Consider the following 22,865-nt stretch of genomic DNA (forward strand, 5'->3'; position numbering starts at 1 on the left):
TCTGTTTCCAACACACCCCGCCGGCCATCACAACACAACCTCCGTCCTCAGCTTCCACCACCGTTTTCCTTCACCTCTTTATCATCACCTTCGTCGAAACGCCGTTGACCCCCTCACTTCTCCCGTACTGGCAAACAAAACCACCGCCGACGAAAACCCGTGCCTCACCACTCTCCTTCAAAATACCTTCAACAAGAGAACCACCGTCTAACACCGCGATTTCACCGCGTCGACATCTATCTCACTTTTCACTGTCGGTACTTCATCCGTCGAGCGTCAAGCCATCGGTCGTAGTACTCCCTCCGTCGGAGTTCTCTACTCATCTTCTCAAGAATTTGTTTCTTCAAAATTCAACTGTGCTCTTTCCGATCTACAAAATCCATCACCGGATCTATAATCCACCGTAAATCGTCAACCACGATCCACCACATGATGCCGCTTTTGAAGTGTGTTCCTCGGTAGCTAGGTTCTATTTTGTTTAAACGTTTGTTATCAATATGGTTGCAAAAATCATCGTCTTGTTCCCATGTTATGGGTGACCCATCAATATTGCTGTGGTCGTACAAACTCAGTAAGCTCACCGTTACACATACAACCTCAATGCAATAAGAGCAACGAAGCATTGTGTGGTAATGTTTTGATTTGCTTTTCGTCGTATACTATTTCTGTTCATGATGTGAGTAAACTAGTTTGGTTTTGTTACATTAATTCTACGACTACGTTTTCTTACTCCGTTCTTTCATTATTTATTTTTATTAGTATAATATGGCTCTACTTTCATTATTTATTTTTATTAGTATAATATGGCTCTACTTTCATTATTTATTTTTATTAATTAATATGGCTCTACTTGTCCAAACAATACATATGTTTACTGACTAGTAAATTTGTTTTGTTTATAAATTTACTACTGATTTCACTTTAAAGTCGTTTCCCCTACATTTCCTATGGCTTCTGTTTTAATACCATGAATGTTGTAAATAAAATTGGTTGCTACATTTTATTCCCATTGCAATAAATTGAATTTTTAATCTGTGGATTCGGTAATTTCATACCGTTATGCCACCGAATTTTTTTATCGATATATCAACTTTATTTCTCCGTGTTATGACCTTTGCACACAACGTCTCATTTGTTGTTGATATGCACAAACCAACTTTGAGCATATTACCTAGAGTTTCGCTTTCATTTCTCGATTTCTTGTTTTTTTTTTCGATTGTGAGATTTACTTAACATCAGTTTTGATACCATTTGCTTCATCATACAAATAAAACCTCACTTTATGACTTCTTTTGGTTGAGTGCATGAGTTCATTCCACACCATATCGCAATGATACGTCCCGCGTTAGCATTTCTTTCGGTTCATGATAGCACAAAACGATCCAACGTTATTGTACTTAAATCGAATTGGAACTCAATTGCCATTTTGCCTTGTACGTTCTTGCGTTATTTGACTTTGATTCACATCCTCGCATCCCGATTCTAATCCGTGCACGTCCCGAGTTTACTTCTTTCAATTTAATTTTTGAAGGTCTCGTGAATATAACTTGTTGTGTTGTTTATTTTCTTCACTTGGCTTACTCTTGGGCCTTCTTACAATGAGACGGTTCTCCTACACCTACACTCATACATTGCATTGCTTGTTGATTGATCCCGATTTAATTACTTCATTATCTTGAATCCCCATTCGACAAAATGTACCCCCATTCCCATGACGTGTAATAATTTTACCACTTTTATTTCTTTATTGCTTAATTGTCTAGTTAGTACTAACACAAGAATAAAATCAACCATTTCCAAAATTAACAAAAATAAAGGCTCGATCCAACGTCGAGTATTTTCCCATTAAAACAAATCAATCCATTTCTTCCTTTCATTCCATTTCATTCAAACCACTTCATTCAAATCTTTCTCAAGCGTCCATCAAACGCTTGATCCAACTTCAAACCATTTTCATAATAAAACCCAAAAATACTTAATGTTTATCAAATACTTTTCAATAAATATGGAAACGGAACGAGGTGGATACCACGAGCTCCTAAGACTAAGATTCGAGCTCCTGATTAGGGTTTATGTAAGATGGAGCGAATACTTCCACCCGCATTATTTGACTATATGGAGCACTTGCCAATTTATTTAGCTGGTGAAGCTAAGATGTGTGAACCAATTCAATATCATTGGATGTATCCGTTTGAAAGACTTTTAAATAAAATTAAAAAAACAATAAAAAAAACAAGAAATGTGGAAAGGTGTATTTGTGAACCATATTTGGTACAAGAGACATACTATTTAGTTCCCATTATTTTGTGTCTCCTGCTCAATACTCAAATATAATTTGCATAAACAAGGGGATTCATCAAGATCATACACATTGTATTGAAAAGATTAATTCTTTGGAATTGAGAATGGCTACCACATGTCCAAATGTTACTTTTATTGAATGAATTATATTTATTTTTCTTTTCCATATTATGGTTGATAGAAAATTAGAGACATTGTTGTTATCGTGCCAGGCAAACTCATTAGTATGCTAAGTGATCAGATCTTGATAAATTAATGTAAATTTAAAATTCATGAGCAAATAAGAATCTTATGACCAATTGTAACTTATTTTTTTTTGTTTATTTGTGTATTGTATTATTATTGTTAATTGGAACTTGAGTCTTTTGAACAATTTAAGCTAGTATGTTATAATATCCACCCTTTTTACTTTAAATGCCTGAAAAGGTATTGATTCTTCTTTAAATTACTTTTCGACTAAATGTCGTTATTACCTAGAAGCTTGAAATGAGCCATGCTCTCACCATCCCTTACACTTGATAAACCATTACAACAATCTCAACGTTATAACATACTTAACAACTTATAGCATGACAATATATCGAAGAGACAATGTCATGGTTTTTGCTTAATTATTTTGTTTTGAACTCTAACTTTTCAGGTTTTTCATTCCATTGAATTCTTGCAAATTATGTCGCAACTTAAAAAGTCCAAGAAGAAGAATTGTGGAAAAGGTTATATATATCTACTTAGCAAGAAGTTACTCAACCTCAACCTATTTCTTATCTTATTCAACCTCAGTTCACTCAATCTCAACTCACTCAACCTCAATTCAAACCTATCCCCCATATCATTCAACCTCAATTCACTCAATATCAAACTCAACCCTAACCCAAAATTATTGTTCATCTAATTCAACCTCAGCTCACTCAATATAAAACTTAACCTCAACCCCAACATATTTCTCATCTCTTTCAACCTCAACTCACTTAATATCAAACTCAACAACAACCTTAACCCTAACTTATTCCTCATTTCACTCAATCCGAACTCACCGAATGTCAAAATAAACTTCAACCCTTACCTATTCCACATCCAAGTCGACCATAACACACTCAACTCCAACCATAACCCCAACCTATTCCACATCCAATTTGACCTCAACTCACTCAACCACTCTATAGATCTATATCCTAATCCCATCATTCTCAACTTCATCCTCAATCTAGCCATTATAGTTCTCTTCTATTTTACTTGCTTAAAACAACATTCCCAGAATTCTAACGAAGTTTATCATCTCCATTAACAACGAAATCCCTAACACATATCATATTCAACTCGTTTGCCATCACATCGTAACTCCAAATCCATATATTCTCTAACTCATAAAAAAGCAATGATACGAAGATGATATGTGTTTAGGGCTCTCCTTCGATACTTGCAACAAGGAAAAACTGGAATAATTTATTTGACTTTTTCTTCACATATTTGATATGTGAAACATCACTAGTCATGCTACACTAATATTGTTCTTGTTATTATTATTGTTGTTGTTGTTTTTGTTTAGACCCTAAATTCTAGAGGTTTAATGTTGATTTTGTTGTTTATATTGAGATTGAATGTTATATGTTATTGTTTATGTTCACATAAGTACGTAAGAATCATTGTTGATGTTGTTATAGTTTTGTTGAGATATAGATTGTTGTTTTTGAGTTGTTGTTTAATATTGTTGGTGTTGTTATTTACACTGAGATTGAATGTTATATGTTGTTGTTTTTGTTGAGATAAGTACGTAATTGATCTATTGTTGATGTTGTTGTAGTTTTGTTGAGATTGCGATTGTTGTTTTTGAGTTGTTGTTGTTTTTGATGTTGTTGTAGTTATTTTTGTTGTTGGTGTTGTTGGTGGTGTTTAGTTGTTCTACTTCGAAAAGTTTTGAAAGCTATATGTTTTTGTTTAAGTGCTATTATTGAGATTGAGATATTGTTTTTGTGATTCTTTGTACAACTCTCATCTTATTTGGCCGAATATTTCAAGAGGACATTAGAGTGACAAAAAATACAATTGAGTTTATAATATTTATTATCGTTTGTTTGTTTCACTAACCCATATTTGAATATCTAACCTATTAAATTGATTTTGAAAAAAATAATATGAAAAGTTATGTTTTATTTACAACACATCTTACACTAATTAGTGTTTTTTTAGAATTTTGAAATTCATCATTCATCTCACGTTTTTTAATGGTTAAAATTTCTTAAAATGCTTTTAGTTTTTGTTCAACTTTCTTCTATACTTGTTTACTTTGCAAAGCATAACATTTTATTCTTTGAAGAATGAAGTAGTAGAGAATGATGTGTTGAATGAAGAACTTGAAACATTGAACGAAATTCAAACTATTAAAGAATGAGAGATGAATAATGAGTTATAGGAAATGAAGGTTGAAGATGAAAAAATTGAGGTTAGAGAGTGAGGGTGGAGATGAAAAAATTGAGATGGGGGTTGGAGATAGATGTTAGAGGTTGAAGATGGAGAATGAAGATGGGGGTTGAAGATAGAGGTTGAAGGTTGAATATGAAGGTTGAAGATGGAGGTTGAAGATAGAGGTTGGAGGTTGAAGTTGGAGGTTAGAGATAGAGGTTGAAGTTGGAGGTTAGAGACAGAGGTTGAAGTTGGAGATTGAAAACCAAAAAAATGGAAGTTGTAAGTTGCAGATGAAGAAAAAATGGAGGTTAGAAATGAAAAAAATGGAGGTTGGAGGTTGAAGATGAAGAAAAACGGAGATTGAAGATGGATAAATGGAGGTTGAATGTGGAGATGGGGAAAAAATAAAGGTTGGAGATGAAGAAATTGAGATTTGAGATGGAAGCTAGAGGTTATAGATGGGAAATAATGGAGGTTGGAGGTTGGAGATGAGAAAAAATGGAGGTTGGAGGTTAGATATTGATTGAGGAAGAAGAAGATGAATTTGTGTGCCATCTCAGTAGTATTTGTCATGATGCCTTTTTTTGAACTAGAATGTTAACATCAGGGACTACAATCAAATGGATATCAATCTTTAAGATCTTTTTCCAACTAAAGACCCGTCAATTTATTGGGACGAATTAACTATTTAAGCTTATATATGATATCACCTCTGGTATTTTTATAACTGTGATGAAAAATAGAGTGTTTTAAAACAATACAAAATGTACTTATTGGGGATCAAACAAATGAATAGTTAAATTTCCCCCCTTGTTAGATGTTAAAACTAGGGGGAAAATGACGTCGTTTCCATGACACACTTCTTTACCTCACCTACGAAATCGAAATAAAAACAATTTACCAACCGATGCAATATCACTTATTCGTAGTAATGATCGATTTTTTTGCTCTACACATATTTTTTTGAGCCGTTTCCTCTAAGACATCTCATAAACCATGTGTATCACATAAGATGAGTCGTTAGGTTTGGGCTTAAACCCAAATGATTCTTTGCGGTGGCCAACTTGATTTTAACTCTTTGGGCGGCCTTGCTCCATTCGAACCCTCGCCCGCCTTAGTTCCTTCACATATCATTCTTTTTTAGGTCGAATAAATTTCTATACACAAATTATGTGTACATACAATTTTCTCATTTACTAAACCAAAACTTAGTTCTTTTTGTAGGTTTCTTGTTTATGTTCAACTTTATTATTCAGTTTTTTCTTGGTTCTTAATAGACTTAATGTGGAAAGCAACTAGATAGTACAAAGGGAAAGAAAAAAGAGAGCGAGTGATGGTAACAAAAGGGTAATAATTCGATAATTGTATGAGCCACTTTTTCAAAGATTAACAAAGAATAAAATTTATAGGCTATTTTAGACGTTTCTATAAGCTTTGAGTAACTTGCATGTAGTGCATGTAAATAGTTATGTTCCACGTTCAACAATGTCTCGTGCAACTTATTGAAAGCTTTCACTTCAAACTACTTGTTATTAATTTCTCAAAAACCTCTATTTCGCACGTTTAAAGAAGTGAGGGAGAATTGGGCTACAAGGCCCATTTACTCTTTAATTTATCACATCACTAATAAAGGTAAGAAACACGTTGTATTTTAGAATCTCTTTATTTTAATAACACTTTTCTTTTTCATATGGGTCACCAACACCTTCTAATGGAAGCGTATACTTTAGCTAGGGCAGAAGTATTGGATAATCATATTTGGAGACAAAATGGCATGTGAACGAAGTAAAGAATATTGAAATCAAATCTATTAAATACCAGGCATGTTAAATGAACAAGAACCTTATACCTTTTCACTCATCACTGGAAACTTATAGTATCAAACATGAACAAAAAAAGTGGTGATCAACTGAATTTTTCAGCTGAAACAGGTAACATAGAACTCCTCTATGCAGCAATTCAAGATGATCCATCTATTTTGGAAAATATAGATACAATCCAATTTGTAGAAACTCCTTTACATATCTCTGCATCTAGGGGTCATCTCGAGTTTGCCACTGAAATAATGAACTTGAAACCTTCGTTTGGTATGAAGCTAAATCAGCAAGGTTTCAGCCCCATTCATCTTGCTATGCAAAACGGCCAAAAGGCAATGGTGTCTAAGTTGGTTGGCATCAATAAAGATCTTGTTAGAGTTAAAGGAAGAGAAGGCTTGACTCCACTTCATTTCGCATGTCAAAATGGGGAGGTTGAACTTTCAGCTGAATTCCTCACTGCTTGTCCGGATTCCATTGAAGATGTAACTGTCAGAGGTGAATCTGCATTGCACATTGCTGTTATGAATCATCAGTTTGGGACCCTTCAGGTACTTGTTGGCTGGCTCAAAGAAAACTGCAAGACAGGTGCTAGAATGCTGCAAAATAAAATATTCAACCACAAAGACAACGCAGGCAACACTGCTTTGCACATTTCATCCCTTAGGAGTGAACCAAAGGTAACCTCGTGATTAAATTCACACACACATATATATATATATATATATATATATATATATATATATATATATATATATATATATATATATATATATATATATATATATATATATATATATATATATATATATATATATATATATATATATATATATATATATAAATGACACTAAAATGTCAAATTTAATAATATGACATCTCTGATAATTTTTTTACCATATATGTGTATAACAAAATCTATCGTTGGATTAAAAGTTATTATCATATAGATCATGTTTATAAAATTTAATATCAATTGAAAATAATTTGATATATGAAGGAGAATAATCAAAATTAACATTTTTGTTGAAGTTTTATAAGACATTAATTTTTATCCATTTTGTTAAAATATTAAATGATTTTCGATTGATATTAAATTTTATAGACATGATCTATATATTAATAACTTTCAATCCATTGATGAATTTTGTTATCATATATACTAACATATTTTGACTGCTCAAATGGTTGTGGTTGTTACTATTGATCTGAAATAATTTATAATTTTTATTAAATATATAAGTATTTGCATTATACTATTCACTCATTATAATATGTTTCAGATTATTTTGTAAATAATGATTAGGAAGTGTTTAAAATACAAGTAGAAGAGATTATTAAAAGTAAGATGTATCATTAGATTAGGATTAAATAATCTAGAATTTATTTTTAGTGAGAATATATGACCAAGCATGGGAATTTTTTTTTTTTAATAATCAGATTTTTTAAAAATTTTTCAAAAATACCTATTTTTTCAAAAAAATTACAAAAATGGACAATTTTTGCCCTAATATACACATAGTCGCCACCCTAGTTGGCGCCTACGCAAGTCGCCACTAGGAGTGGCGCCTACCCTTAAATCTTTTTTTTTTTTTTTTTTTTTTAAATATGTTTTTTTATTTTTTTTTATTTTTTTTAGTTTATGAATTTATATTTTTTATAAATTATATTAATTTATATTAACACATATATATAAATAAAATTATTTACAAGATATATATATATATATATATATATATATATATATATATATATATTATTATTATATATATATTAATTTAATTTATAAGTAATTAATATTATTTATAATTTTTGGAAAAAAAATTAATTTATATACGTGTAAATAAATATTTATACACATGTAAATATATATATATATATATATATATATATATATATATATATATATATATATATATATATATATATATATATATATATATATATATATATATATATATATATATATATATATATATATATATATATATATATATATATATATATAAAGATAAAGATAAAGATAAAGATAAAGATATAAAGATAATAAACAGAAAATATTTTTATTTAAATAATAGACAAGACAAATATTACAAAGATATGATTAAAATGCATTATTAATTTGGGATTTATCACATATGATGCGGTCCATGGTACGATCCGCACGGGGGAGGTCTAATTACTCGCCTAGACGGGTGGTAGTGTTGGCATGCATTGGTGCAGACTAGGTGGTAGTGTTGGCATGCATTGGTGCAGACTAGGTTGCACTTGTCTTGTCTTGGGGAAGACTTGGTGGAACCTGATGATGCAAAGGTGTGACACGTGGAAGGCATGCGTGGGAATCTTGCAGAATAGGTGCAGGCTAGGTGGTAGTGTTGGCATGCATTGGTGCAGACTAGGTTGCACTTGTCTTATCTTGGGGAAGACTTGGTGGAACCTGATGATGCAAAGGTGTGACACGTGGAAGGCATGCGTGAGAATATTATTTAAAATAAATAATCAGGTTGTTTAAAATAAATTATTAAGCTTAAATAAGATTGAATATTATTTTAAACACATAATGGAAAAAAGAGGTAGTTTAGTATTGGAAGTGTGATATTCAGTATTGGAAGTTCAAGAAGTTTAAGTTTTTGGTGCAAGCAAAGCTAAAGCCGAGACTGTAAGGCATGCGTGGGAATCTCTGAGACTAAGTTCAGGCTAGGTGGAGGCTAGGTGGATAGGTTGGCATGCATTGGTACAGACTAGGTGGGAGTGTTGCATTCAAAGGTGTGACACGTGTAAGGCATGCGTGGGAATCTTGCAGACTTGGTGGTGAATACTTTTGAGGAACAGGCATGCGTGGGAATCTCTGAGACTAAGTTCAGACTTGGTTAAAGACATGCATGCAAAGATGTGTCGGAATCTTGCAGTATAAATATTCACACACATTTTCACAAAGGTATTCACAATATCTTCACAGCAATCTTCACAAAACCTTCACAATATCTTCACAATATCTTCACAAAACCTTCACAAAACCTTCACAATATCTTCACAAAACCATCACAATATCTTCACAAAACCTTCACAAAACATGGCATCTTCATCACAATACAAAATCAAAGCTCACGTCAATGGTGAGACTTATGAATGTGATATGTCTGGCTTCCTATTTAGAAACACCGAATGCACTCGTTTTTGTCTAAATAGAGGAGCTGACTTCTCTTATCTGAAAAGGAAGATTGAGTCTAAACTAAGACAACCCGTGTCCCAAAATTTTTATCAACAACCTTTTTTTTCAGAAAATAACTCTGTCAAGTTTTATAAGTCATTGATTCAAAATGACATGGAGACAAAATACATGTTTCGTAACCATGAGTATTCTGGTTACGAATACATAGTGTTGTACATTGTTTTGGAACAATTTCAACCAGCTCAGAATATTCAGTCACAGGTTATTGATCATGTGATTGATGACGAACAAGATGTTGAGCACCACGTTGAAGACGATGTGGTTGATGATGCTGAAGACGTGGTTGATGACTTGGTGAACCGTGATTCTGAAGACGAAGACCAAGTTCAAATACCTATAGCGCAACGCTACTCACCGCCTGCGCACTTCACAACACTTAACTTGGGCGAGGATGAGCCCTCATCAGATATGTTCTACAACCCATATATGAGGTCTGATGAGGACTTAAAGAAGGGTGACCAATTTCGGACCAAGGCATATTGCTCAAAATTTTATGCGGGAGTTCAAGGATAACTTCTTGAAGCAACATTTGATAAACGCGGGGTATGCATTAAACCAACCTGGATTCCAATACTACCGCCGGGAAATAGTGTTGGCAAATTCTGATGCAGGGAGGTGGATCGATAATATCGACAGAGCGAAGTGGACTAGATCATACAACGATGGGGTAAGGTGGGGCCACATGACAACAAATCTTGCGGAATCAATGAACGGCGTGTTTAAGGGCATACGTAACCTCCCGATAACCGCATTGGTGAGTGCGACCTATTTTCGGATGGCAACGTTGTTCGTAACAAGAGGCAGGCGCTGGCATGAAGTGTTGCAGACGAGTCAAGTATATAGTGATGCCTGCATGAAGTTTATGAGGCAGGAATCTGCCAAAGCCAGCAGCCATCGGGTTACCGAATTCGACCGACATGGCCACACTTTTAGTGTCAAGGAAACAATTGACCACAACCAAGGGCTGCCCAGACAAGAGTATAGGGTCCTAATACCAGACCGTTGGTGCGACTGTGGTCAATTTCAGGCCTATCTTATGCCTTGTTCCCATGTCATTGCAGCGTGTTCACACAGCCACTTCGATGCATTATCGCTAGTGTCTCCGATCTACAAAGTTGCAACATTGCTCAATGTATACGACAATCCCTTTCCGGTGGTAGCATTGGAGGCGTATTGGCCAGAGTATGACGGGGAAGTTGTTTGGCACAACGAATCGATGCGGCGGAATAAAAGTGATCGCCCAAATAGCAGGCGCATTAGAACTGAAATGGACGTCGCAGAGAAAATGCAGAGGAAGTGTAGCATATGTAGACAACTAGGGCATAATAAGAACAAATGTCCATATCGTGGATCTAGTTCCACAACTTAGTTTTCATATTCATAAATATGTGTACCAATGCTATTTATCATTAAAGTTTACTTTTTATTCCAAATAGAAGATGACACTTGAACAACAAACACAAACATCTAACATTACAACACCAATTACTAAAACAAAAACAAATACTGGAACAAAAACAAGTACTAAAACAAGAACCAGTACTAGAACAATAACAAATACAACAACAACATGACAAACAACCATTAAAATCTAAGAAATTACAACAGTTAACACTATGTCGTCTGATCCATGCATCATTTGGATGCAATCAATGTCACTTTCAACTTCAACCCACCAACGTATCGTTTCTCCAGTTTCAAATGAGAACCTTGTTCTAAGCCTCTGAATCCTTCTGATGACTTCACCAGGTTGGTAATCTCCCTCTAACCAAGACATCAAGGACCTTTTTAGTTGGTCCAACGAACGGATGTTCCAAAATTTCATCTCCATTGGGGGTTTCAAAGGCGAGAAAATAACATGCCCATCCCTTTTTAAGATTACTTGTTCAGGATCCGGGCGCCTTGATGATGTTCGCTGCCATGACGACGGTCTTGGGGATGCCATGAACTCAACTTGATAGAGAAAGTGATAGGAAATAGTGGTGAAGAAAATGCAAGGAAATAACACTTTATTTATAGGAAAAGATCTGGGTTGTACACCAATCTACTTAACCCTAATTAGTGTCGCTTTGATTAATTAGTCTTATGGGGAATTAGGGTTTCAATTAGGTCATAACTACCAAACTCTAATTATAACCGATCAATAAACCCTAATTATAATTGATAAATTAACCTTAACATCATTAATATAAATTAATATAATTTATAAAAAATATAAATTCATAAAATAAAAAAAATTAAAAAAAAAAAAAAAAAAAAAACATATTTAAAAAAAAAAAAAAAAAAAAAAATTTAAGGGTAGGCGCCACTCCCAGTGGCGCCTATGTACAAAATTAGGGCAAAAATTGTCCATTTTTGTAATTTTTTTGAAAAAATGGGTATTTTTGAATTTTTTTAAAAAATCTGATTATTAAAAAAAAAATTCCAAGCATGGTGGTCCAAATCGTCTATTTCGTGATGCAGTTATAACGCAGGTGCACACTTAATTTAAAATCACATTGTAGAAGTATTGTTGTCCCAATTAATGATATTGACTACAATTTAAACCTCCCCTCCTAAACTAAAAAGTTAAACTTAAAGAAAGAAAAAGTGTATTGAAAAAAAAGAAGTAGTAAATAAACAAAATACAATAGAAGAGGGAACAATTAGAACTAAGAAATACAACTAATGGGATCTTCATGCCAAACCTCCCTATCAAAACCTATAGGCTCCAATAGTTTAGCTCGAAGTTAGTTCCAACAAGATTCTTAACTAACACTATAATATAAAGATACTCCGTTATGGTCTAGTCAATTAAATGTATCAAGCAATAGACCACCTGTCATACCCCAAAATTTGCCCATTAATATTTCAAGACATTTTTCAGGGCACTCCGACTCATTTTTATGACACTGATCTCAAAGGAACGAAGGCCCAGCTCACGAATGGCCCAATCCAGAAAATGGCCCAAAACTGGCCTGTTCGCTACGCGTTCGCTACACGCTCGCCTAGCGAACGTTCGCTACACGCTCGCCTAGCGAACGTTCGCTACACGTTCGCTACCAGCTCGCCTAGCGAAGCTGACAGACAACAGAAAATTTCGGGCTTCATTCTGAGCCCATTAGGTCATGAAAAAGGCATTATAAATACCAGCACTTCAGTAATGAAAAGAAGAACGAAAAACCAAGACGGAGACGGCCGGAAACCCTGACATAGCAACCCCGGAGAGTAGCCCAGAGAAGTCGGAGTGAATAAACCCTGACGGCCGCTCATCCGCACCGAAGTCACCGCCGCCCAACTCAACCCGATACCAAAAGTGACTTGCCAATTCAGCATTACCACTCCATTGCAAACAGGTTTGTGTATCATTATTGTTTTATGCTTCCAATTTGTAAATCTCTAAATACATAAGGCATCATGATTGAATTTTTGGATATGTAATTAGACTTTGCATGTGGATTCCAGTACGCCTGAATATCCTGAGTGTTTGACCATATTATTTCTGTAATTGAATGCAATAAGGCATGCAGCATGCTGAGATCATACTGTTCTGAAATTCAAAACCCGCAGCCGCTCGCTAGCACATCGCTAAGCGAGCATTCGCTAGGACCTCGCTAGGCGAGGCAGAGGCGAACGGGACAGCCGTTGATATTTGTTATGTCCTATGCGTTACCTGATCTATTCTATGTTAATTATGCATTGTTTTGCCTGACATTCATGCTGCTGTGTTTTCTTTTGCGGTGTAATCCTCGATTGCACCCTGATTGGTATTCTAACCCGTTTGCTGAATTTTGTAAAGGTTCACATATCCCAGGAAAAGAGTGCTGTTTAGGCCTTCCACTTTATTTGTGGGATACCCTTATGAAGATCCACCCTAAATTGCTTAATTAATTTTAATGTATTAATTTTAATGTATTGATTTTAATGTGGAAATTCATCCTAATCACCTAATTGACTTTAAAATATGACCTTTAAACATGTGATCTTGGACCTCTCTTTGTTACCCTACGATTACGGTATTACGGTCATGTCCCGCGAATGTAGGGATACACTTAGCAAAGACCCTTCGGTTAAATCATCATAAAATAAATCATGGTCCCTCGGATATTGCCTTCGAAAATACGATTTTGTCCCTCGATGTCCCTTCGGTGTAGCCTACGGTTAAATGATGATAGTCCCTTCGAATGCTAAGGTATCCTCACAACTGTTGCCTTCGATGACCAATCGATGACCCTTCGATGACCCTTTTACATCCAAAGGATAAAATTACTTACTTCTCAATAGTAAGGACAGTTTTACCCTCATAAGGAAAGGAAATGCCCGGAAAGACCTCGGACAGGTATAACCCTTAATTGCTCATTCATAACCTAAAATATTTTTTCACACCTCACACATTTCCAAACTATTTTTCTCTAAACTATTTTCAAAACTAAATGAGATAACCACTATGTATACATTCATGCAAGAATCATTACAAAGTTAAATTCCCCTTTTCAAAACATTTTCTACACATTTCCCAACCACTTTTTCAAACTAGAAAAACATAAATGATTGAGCAATTAAGAGCCCATGGATAACCATGGATACAAAGGGTGCTAACACCTTCCCTTTGTATAATGTACCTCCCGAACCTAAGAATCTAAATTAAGGTCTTTCCTGTTCTTTTCCACCTTTCCTTATTGGATAAAAGAAAAGTCGGTGGCGACTCTTGCTAACCGCGACATTGCGATTAAAAACACAAAAAGTCAGTTCACCGTATGACAGAACTGGCGACTCTGCTGGGGACTAACAAAGAGAGGTCACCTTAAAAAATCATTTATGTTTTCAACTGTTCCTTCTTTTAAGGGTATTTTATGCTTGAGTGAAAGATCCTACACCCGGATCTAGTGTACCTTCGGTAAGTAGCAATAGATCATCGCGACTATCCGGCGTATACTGGAATGGTTAAAATGATGGCTACGGTTAATGTGACACTTTGGATGTCCTGATGTTCCTCATGTTTACTTGAGGAAAAATTTGGCATTCGCGTGGTGTCATCAAAGCATTAACCAGACCTTTAGAACCCTAATTGACTCATCCTAGCCATTAGAAAGTAGTGAGATAACTGACTTCGGTTCCGACTGGGGTTGGTTGAGACTCGATACTACACTCTTTGAGATTGGACTTTAGGGAAGCTTTGGTCAACCACTTGGTGTTGCACTGAAGTGGACTTAAAGGAAGGTCGATGATCTGAGATCCTTCTAGAACCCGGTTACTATTCTAGGACAGGTTGAACCAACCAAACTTCAGTGGGGAGGGTATTTACCTATGGAACTCATGCAAGCCTTTAAACCTAGGAATGATTGTTGTGTGACTTGCTTGTTATTTATTTAACATCATAACATCATAACATCATAACATCATGGCATTGTACTAACCATTTCGAGGACTTAGGGATTTAACTTTGCCCTATTTTGAAAAAAAAAATAAAAAAAAAATAAAAAAATAAAAATAAAAAAAAAAAGTTTCCTTTTTTGGTAGTTCATGCAAAGTTAAATTCCAAAAGTCCTTGAAAACATTTCATACATTGCATAGCATAACATTGCACAACAGGTGTTCTAAAGGGATCAATGTTCTCACGATTTTCATGCAAACAGAAAAATGGACCTCGGACAGACTGTCAAAGATCTCCATGCTCAGAATGCTCAACTCCAGGAGATGATCTTGAACTTATCCAAGGGGCAGGAAGAACTGAAGGCTCTCTTGCTCGAAAAGAAGAAAGATAAGAAACCTGTGAGGCACATTAACCCGGAAAGAAGGCAGTTTACCAAGATCGATATGACTTTAACACAGGCACTGCAGGGTATGCTAAAGGCAAATTTGATTACCCTCAGAGATCCTCCTGCAAAACCCAACACTACTTCTCCTAGTTATAATCCCGACGCCAGGTGTGCGTATCACTCCGATAGCCCCGGGCATAATACGAACGATTGTTGGTCGTTGAAGAATAAAATTCAGGATATGATCGACGCCGGAGAATTTGAATTGGATCCGCCTGAGACTCCTAAGGTCACCACTGCTCCTCCACCTAATCATGGCAAAACTCTTAATGCTATAGAGGATGCTGACAGCGATTGCGACCTGGATAGCTGGGTCTACCCAACAATTGGTGACGGACTCAATAATTGGAAGGCTGAAGACACTATCCCGATTTCCTTTAGTCAGGAGTAATTGTTATTGCTATTTTAACATTTTAAAGCATTGTGTCTATGCCCGGGGCACAATAGCTAATTTTTCAAGGGTTTTGTCATTTTCATAAGCATATTCATGTTCAATAAATCAATGGACTTTTTGCATTCAAATATTGCGCTCTTTATCTTTCCTGTCATTTTCCAAACAAGCTATGTTTTCTTGCACACACTCACGTAACAATTTGCCGATCCATATCCACTCTGGATCTTGTTGGTAATGACTCTGCTATTGTTCATTATGACTTTGAAAATTCGATCTACCATGCCGAGGATGGAAGCGAGGAAGATTGTGAAGTCCCTGGAGAACTTGCCCGACTACTGCAAGAAGAAAAGACTATACAACCGCATGAGGAATCCATTGAAATTGTAAATCTGGGTACTGAAATAAACAAGAAAGAAGTCAGAGGTTTCTTGGGGCACTCGAATTACATTGCCCGATTCACTCCACACTTGACTGCTATCTGCAAACCCATCTTCAAATTACTGAGAAAAAATCAAGAGATGGTATGGAATGATGAATGCCAAGAAGCTGTTGACAAAATCAAGAAGTATCTCCGAGAACCTCCAATTCTGATACCACCAGTTGAAGAAAGACCTCTAATCATGTGTTTGACCGTGTTAGAAAATTCAATGAGGTGTGTGTTGGGGCAACATGACGAGTCTGGTCGAAAAGAGCATGCCATATACTGCCTTAGCAAAAGGTACCGACTGTGAAACAAGATACTCACAGCTCGAGAAAGCTTGCTGTGCTTTGGCTTGGGCTGCTCGCCGACTAAGACAGTATATGTTGAATCATACCACTTTATCGACTTCTAAGATGGATTCTATCAAATATCTATTTGAGAAACCTGCTGTCTCCTGAAAGAGTTATCACTGACAATGGTACTGATTTGAACAACAAGATGATTACTGAACTCTGCACGCAGTTCAACGTAAAACACCATAACTTTTCTCCATACCGACCAAAGATGAATGGCGCTGTAGAAGCTGCTAATAAGAATATCAAGAAGATCATACAAAAGATGACGGTGACGTACAAAGACTGACATGAGATGTTACCGTTTGCTCTTCATGGTTATCGCACTTCAGTGCGCACTTCGACAGGGGCAACTCCTTTCTCTTTAGTCTACGGAATGGAAGCCGTTTTACCAGTGGAAGTCCAGATTCCCTCTCTAAGAATCATAAAAGAGGCGGGCTTAGATGAAGACGAATGGATTCAGACTCGACTCGACCAGATAAACTTGATCGATGAGAAGAGACTTGCGGCTGTGTGTCATGGGCAGATATATCAGAAGCGCATGATCCAGGCATTTAACAAAAAGGTCAAGAGACAGGTATATCAAATCGGCGGCTTAGTTATCAAGCGTATCATTCTACCACAAGGTGATCCCAGGGGCAAATGGATTCCCACATACGAAGGGCCATTTGTAGTTAAGAAGGTATTCTCTGGTGAAGCCATGATGCTTGCTACAACGGATGGCGAAGACTTCCCGCATCCCGTGAACGCAGACGTAGTCAAAAAAATACTACGCATAAAAGAGACCCGCTAGGTCGACGTATCTAGGCAAAAGTAAGGGCATCCCGGCGAACCAAAAGGGTTCGGGCAAATTTTAGGGATAAACATAAAAAAATGTACACCCGGCAAGTCGAAAACCTGAAAAGGCGGCTTGGGCAAAAAGGGGTATCCTGGTGGACTGAAAACCTGAAAAGGCGGTCCAGGCAAAATTTAGGGATTAAAGCGTATGACTATACCCCGTTCTCTGTCTGCTTCGACCAAGTTCAAGGGACTGAACAAGCCAATCACTTCTATCCGACAATAGGAGATGAGATGCTTGAAGACATATGACAGTGGTGGAATTAGAATCGATAGGACTTTTTCTGCATAGCGTTCTCTTTGTTTGCCTGACAATTTCCTCTTACTAGGATTTCTGTCTCCTTGTACTCGAATTGCCTATTTACAGGCCCTCTTTCAAAATCAATACAATTTCATTTCCAAAAAGATGCTTTTGTTTTACTTTCTCTGTTTTGTTTGCGTAAACGTCCATTGATTTACTTTGAATTGATTTATGCATTTGAATATGATCAATATTTACCAAAAATGCAATAGCAATTACTACACGACTTCAGGATCGAGGAGAAGGTCTAATCACACTTCCCAATGAATCCGTTGCTAATTCGATTCCCCGGCAACGCCAGTTATTCCCCGGAAGAAAGTGGCATCACTAGACTGGTCATCTCTTCTACCCCCAGCCGGGCTCTGTTCAATATCTCTGCCATCAAATAAAAGTCAAATACCCCTAGCTAAGGAAGGGTCACCAAAACGAATATCTCCGACCAGAAGACTGAGAGTTATTTCCCCAGTAGAATCCCCTGGAAGAACGTTTCAGACACATAGTGCATTCATTACATCATTTCACATCACATACCTACATACAATTTTCGTTCCGCATCATATACATTACATCATTTCATAACATATACATGTATACAATGCTCTCATTTATTCCAGACGCATAATTCACTCATTATATCATTTCACAGCACACGCATGCATACAACATTTGCATCTCATGCATCATGACATGGCATGAAGCTAACTTTATTTTTCAGGTTAATTATCCTCTTGATACAGTCGAAACAAAGGTCCATTCAGACGAACATCTTTATCAATTACATTCAAGATTCAACTATATCCCTCCGATACTGCCTAGCGTACGGTATATTCCGAGCCCATCCCAAATATTCATTGCAAATACAGCATACACAAATACTATCAGATATAGCCTAGCGTACGGTTCATCCTGATTCATCTCAACATATGACTCCTTCAACTCAGATACGATCTAGCGTACGATCCATTCTGACCTTCAACAACTCAGATACGATCTAGCGTACGATCCATTCTGACCTTCAACAACTCAGATACGATCTAGCGTACGATCCATTCTGACCTTCAACAACTCCAATACAGTCTAATGTACGACCAAGTTAGACCCTCAAGTCAGATTCTGCAAATACAGTCTAATGTACGACCAAGTTAGACCCTCAAGTCAGATTCTGCAAATACAGTCTAATGTACGACCAAGTTAGACCCTCAAGTCAGATTCTGCAAATACAGTCTAATGTACGACCAAGTTAGACCCTCAAGTCAGATTATGCAAATACAGTCTAATGTACGACCAAGTTAGACCAGATGCGGCTCGAATACAGTCTAATGTACGACCAAGTTAGACCAGATGCTGCTCAGATACAGTCTAATGTACGACCAAGTTAGACCAGATGCTGCTCAAATACAGTCTAATGTACGACCAAGTTAGACCTTCAACCGCTCAGATACAGTCTAATGTACGATCAAGTTAGACCTTCAACCGCTCAGATACAGTTTAATGTACGACCAAGTTAGACCTTCATCTGCTCAGATGCTACCTAGTGATAGGTACATTTCTGAATTGTAAGTCTAGTGTACGACTACCCCTTTTATAAGCAGATTCAGCCTAATGGACGGCTCATTCTGCTCAGATACGGTTTAATGTACGACCCAGTTAGACCTTCATCTGCTCAGATGCTACCTAGTGTACGGTATATTTCTGAAGTGTAGTCTAGCGTACGACTACCCTCCTTTCATCATCAGACACGGCCTAACGGACGACTCATCCTGCGACTCCAATACGGTCTAGCATAAGACCCATTTGGGTCTTCAACTCAGACACGATCTGGCATACGATTCGGTCTGATCTTCTATCCCCAGTGAAATCACCCGCTTAATGGAGGTTTCGTTCTGCAACTCAGAAACGATCTAGCATACGATCCATTCTGATTTTTCATCCTCAGCAAAGTCATCCGCCTAACGAACAGCCCACTCTGGTATTCAGATACGGTCTAGCATATGATCCATTCTGATCCCTTATCCCCAGCAGCATATAACACACTCTGACCCGGTACGACCTCCATGTCTTCAGATATCGTCTAATGAACGACGCACCCTGAAGTTCTCATCATCAAATTCCCTGGATGGCATCTTTATGCCCATCTCCATCAAGACTAGCTCCTGATTGACAAGCGCAAATTTTTGGGCATTTTAGTGTTCAATAATCTTCCACCTCCAGACCACGAATGGTGCACATACCATTCTACTCTCTCGGTTCAAGAATATTGAACAGGGGCAGCTGTCATACCCCAAAATTTGCCCATTAATATTTCAAGACATTTTTCTGGGCACTCCGACTCATTTTTATGACACTGATCTCAAAGGAACGAAGGCCCAGCTCACGAATGGCCCAATCCAGAAAATGGCCCAAAACTGGCCTGTTCGCTACGCGTTCGCTACACGCTCGCCTAGCGAACGTTCGCTACACGCTCGCCTAACGAACGTTCGCTACACGTTCGCTACCAGCTCGCCTAGCGAAGCTGACAGACAACAGAAAATTTCGGGCTTCATTCTGAGCCCATTAGGTCATGAAAAAGGCATTATAAATACCAGCACTTCAGTAATGAAAAGAAGAACGAAAAACCAAGACGGAGACGGCCGGAAACCCTGACATAGCAACCCCGGAGAGTAGCCCAGAGAAGTCGGAGTGAATAAACCCTGACGGCCGCTCATCCGCACCGAAGTCACCGCCGCCCAACTCAACCCGATACCAAAAGTGACTTGCCAATTCAGCATTACCACTCCATTGCAAACAGGTTTGTGTATCATTATTGTTTTATGCTTCCAATTTGTAAATCTCTAAATACATAAGGCATCATGATTGAATTTTTGGATATGTAATTAGACTTTGCATGTGGATTCCAGTACGCCTGAATATCCTGAGTGTTTGACCATATTATTTCTGTAATTGAATGCAATAAGGCATGCAGCATGCTGAGATCATACTGTTCTGAAATTCAAAACCCGCAGCCGCTCGCTAGCACATCGCTAAGCGAGCATTCGCTAGGACCTCGCTAGGCGAGGCAGAGGCGAACGGGACAGCCGTTGATATTTGTTATGTCCTATGCGTTACCTGATCTATTCTATGTTAATTATGCATTGTTTTGCCTGACATTCATGCTGCTGTGTTTTCTTTTGCGGTGTAATCCTCGATTGCACCCTGATTGGTATTCTAACCCGTTTGCTGAATTTTGTAAAGGTTCACATATCCCAGGAAAAGAGTGCTGTTTAGGCCTTCCACTTTATTTGTGGGATACCCTTATGAAGATCCACCCTAAATTGCTTAATTAATTTTAATGTATTAATTTTAATGTATTGATTTTAATGTGGAAATTCATCCTAATCACCTAATTGACTTTAAAATATGACCTTTAAACATGTGATCTTGGACCTCTCTTTGTTACCCTACGATTACGGTATTACGGTCATGTCCCGCGAATGTAGGGATACACTTAGCAAAGACCCTTCGGTTAAATCATCATAAAATAAATCATGGTCCCTCGGATATTGCCTTCGAAAATACGATTTTGTCCCTCGATGTCCCTTCGGTGTAGCCTACGGTTAAATGATGATAGTCCCTTCGAATGCTAAGGTATCCTCACAACTGTTGCCTTCGATGACCAATCGATGACCCTTCGATGACCCTTTTACATCCAAAGGATAAAATTACTTACTTCTCAATAGTAAGGACAGTTTTACCCTCATAAGGAAAGGAAATGCCCGGAAAGACCTCGGACAGGTATAACCCTTAATTGCTCATTCATAACCTAAAATATTTTTTCACACCTCACACATTTCCAAACTATTTTTCTCTAAACTATTTTCAAAACTAAATGAGATAACCACTATGTATACATTCATGCAAGAATCAATACAAAGTTAAATTCCCCTTTTCAAAACATTTTCTACACATTTCCCAACCACTTTTTCAAACTAGAAAAACATAAATGATTGAGCAATTAAGAGCCCATGGATAACCATGGATACAAAGGGTGCTAACACCTTCCCTTTCTATAATGTACCTCCCGAACCTAAGAATCTAAATTAAGGTCTTTCCTGTTCTTTTCCACCTTTCCTTATTGGATAAAAGAAAAGTCGGTGGCGACTCTTGCTAACCGCGACATTACGATTAAAAACACAAAAAGTCAGTTCACCGTATGACACCACCAAAAGAGCATTAGTTATTAATTGTTAATCCTTGACAAGTGCTTCAATTTTTATTAAAAACTGGGATAAAATTGAATGTAATGAACTTGGAGAGCAAAACAGCTTTAGATTTAGCAAGAACTCCAGAAATCAAGAAACTATTGATACGTGCTAAAGCAAAACCTGGCTCAAAAATCACCAAGGCTCCAACACTTGCAGAACAACTAAGATTTATGGCCACAATTATTAATGTTCAAACTTGGATACGTAGAATTAGAAGTAATATTTCAGAGGATCAGCGAAACACTTGGTTGATTGTTGCGACTCTTGTTGCAACTGTAACGTATGAATCAGCACTGAGTCCTCCCGGTGGAGTTTTCCAGGTTAGTGCAAGTGATGACAACAATATGAGAATTACTCCAACAGATGAATTTTTTTCTACCCGAGGAAATGCTGGGAAATCCATCTTGTCAAGAGATAGTTTCATGATTTTTTCATTAGCCAACATGCTTTCCTTTTGTGTATCAATTATAGCAATATTAATTCTGACCCCAGGTGGAGCCCTAGGCCTTCTAGTGATAGGTCCAGTGAGTTTGTTTGTTTGTTGCTATCTAATTGCTATGCCGGCGATATCTCCAACACGTGCCAACACCACTATTCTTTACATACCTATGTATTCAATTGTATTTATCGTGCTTGTTTATCTTACTTTCATAACATACAGTGATATTCTATTGAAGATTATCAAAAACAGATACATTAGATCCACAACTCAAACCGCTGTAGCCCGAGTTTCGACAATATAGTTTCATTGTCGATTTGAAATTTCCACT

General features: G+C 36.9%; 2 protein-coding genes across 2 annotated transcripts; both read left to right on the top strand.

Annotated features, from left to right (window-relative positions):
• The first annotated feature begins 6,568 nt into the window (after positions 1–6,568).
• Positions 6,569–7,214, top strand: LOC127075159 (ankyrin repeat-containing protein BDA1-like). The gene has a single exon (XM_051016612.1). The coding sequence runs from the start codon at positions 6,590–6,592 to the stop codon at positions 7,208–7,210; it is 621 nt and encodes a 206-aa protein (XP_050872569.1). The 5' UTR covers positions 6,569–6,589; the 3' UTR covers positions 7,211–7,214.
• A 14,919-nt stretch (positions 7,215–22,133) lies between these two features.
• Positions 22,134–22,838, top strand: LOC127137150 (uncharacterized). The gene has a single exon (XM_051063634.1). The coding sequence runs from the start codon at positions 22,134–22,136 to the stop codon at positions 22,836–22,838; it is 705 nt and encodes a 234-aa protein (XP_050919591.1).
• Positions 22,839–22,865: the final 27 nt, after the last annotated feature.

Source organism: Lathyrus oleraceus, chromosome 4 (assembly GCF_024323335.1).
Source record: "Lathyrus oleraceus cultivar Zhongwan6 chromosome 4, CAAS_Psat_ZW6_1.0, whole genome shotgun sequence".
In the NCBI taxonomy this organism is placed as follows: Eukaryota; Viridiplantae; Streptophyta; class Magnoliopsida; order Fabales; family Fabaceae; genus Lathyrus; species Lathyrus oleraceus.

Coding starts and splice junctions, on each gene's coding strand:
- LOC127075159 (XM_051016612.1), top strand. CDS start 6,590: ATGAACAAAAAAAGTGGTGATCAACTGAATTTTTCAGCTGAAACAGGT.
- LOC127137150 (XM_051063634.1), top strand. CDS start 22,134: ATGAACTTGGAGAGCAAAACAGCTTTAGATTTAGCAAGAACTCCAGAA.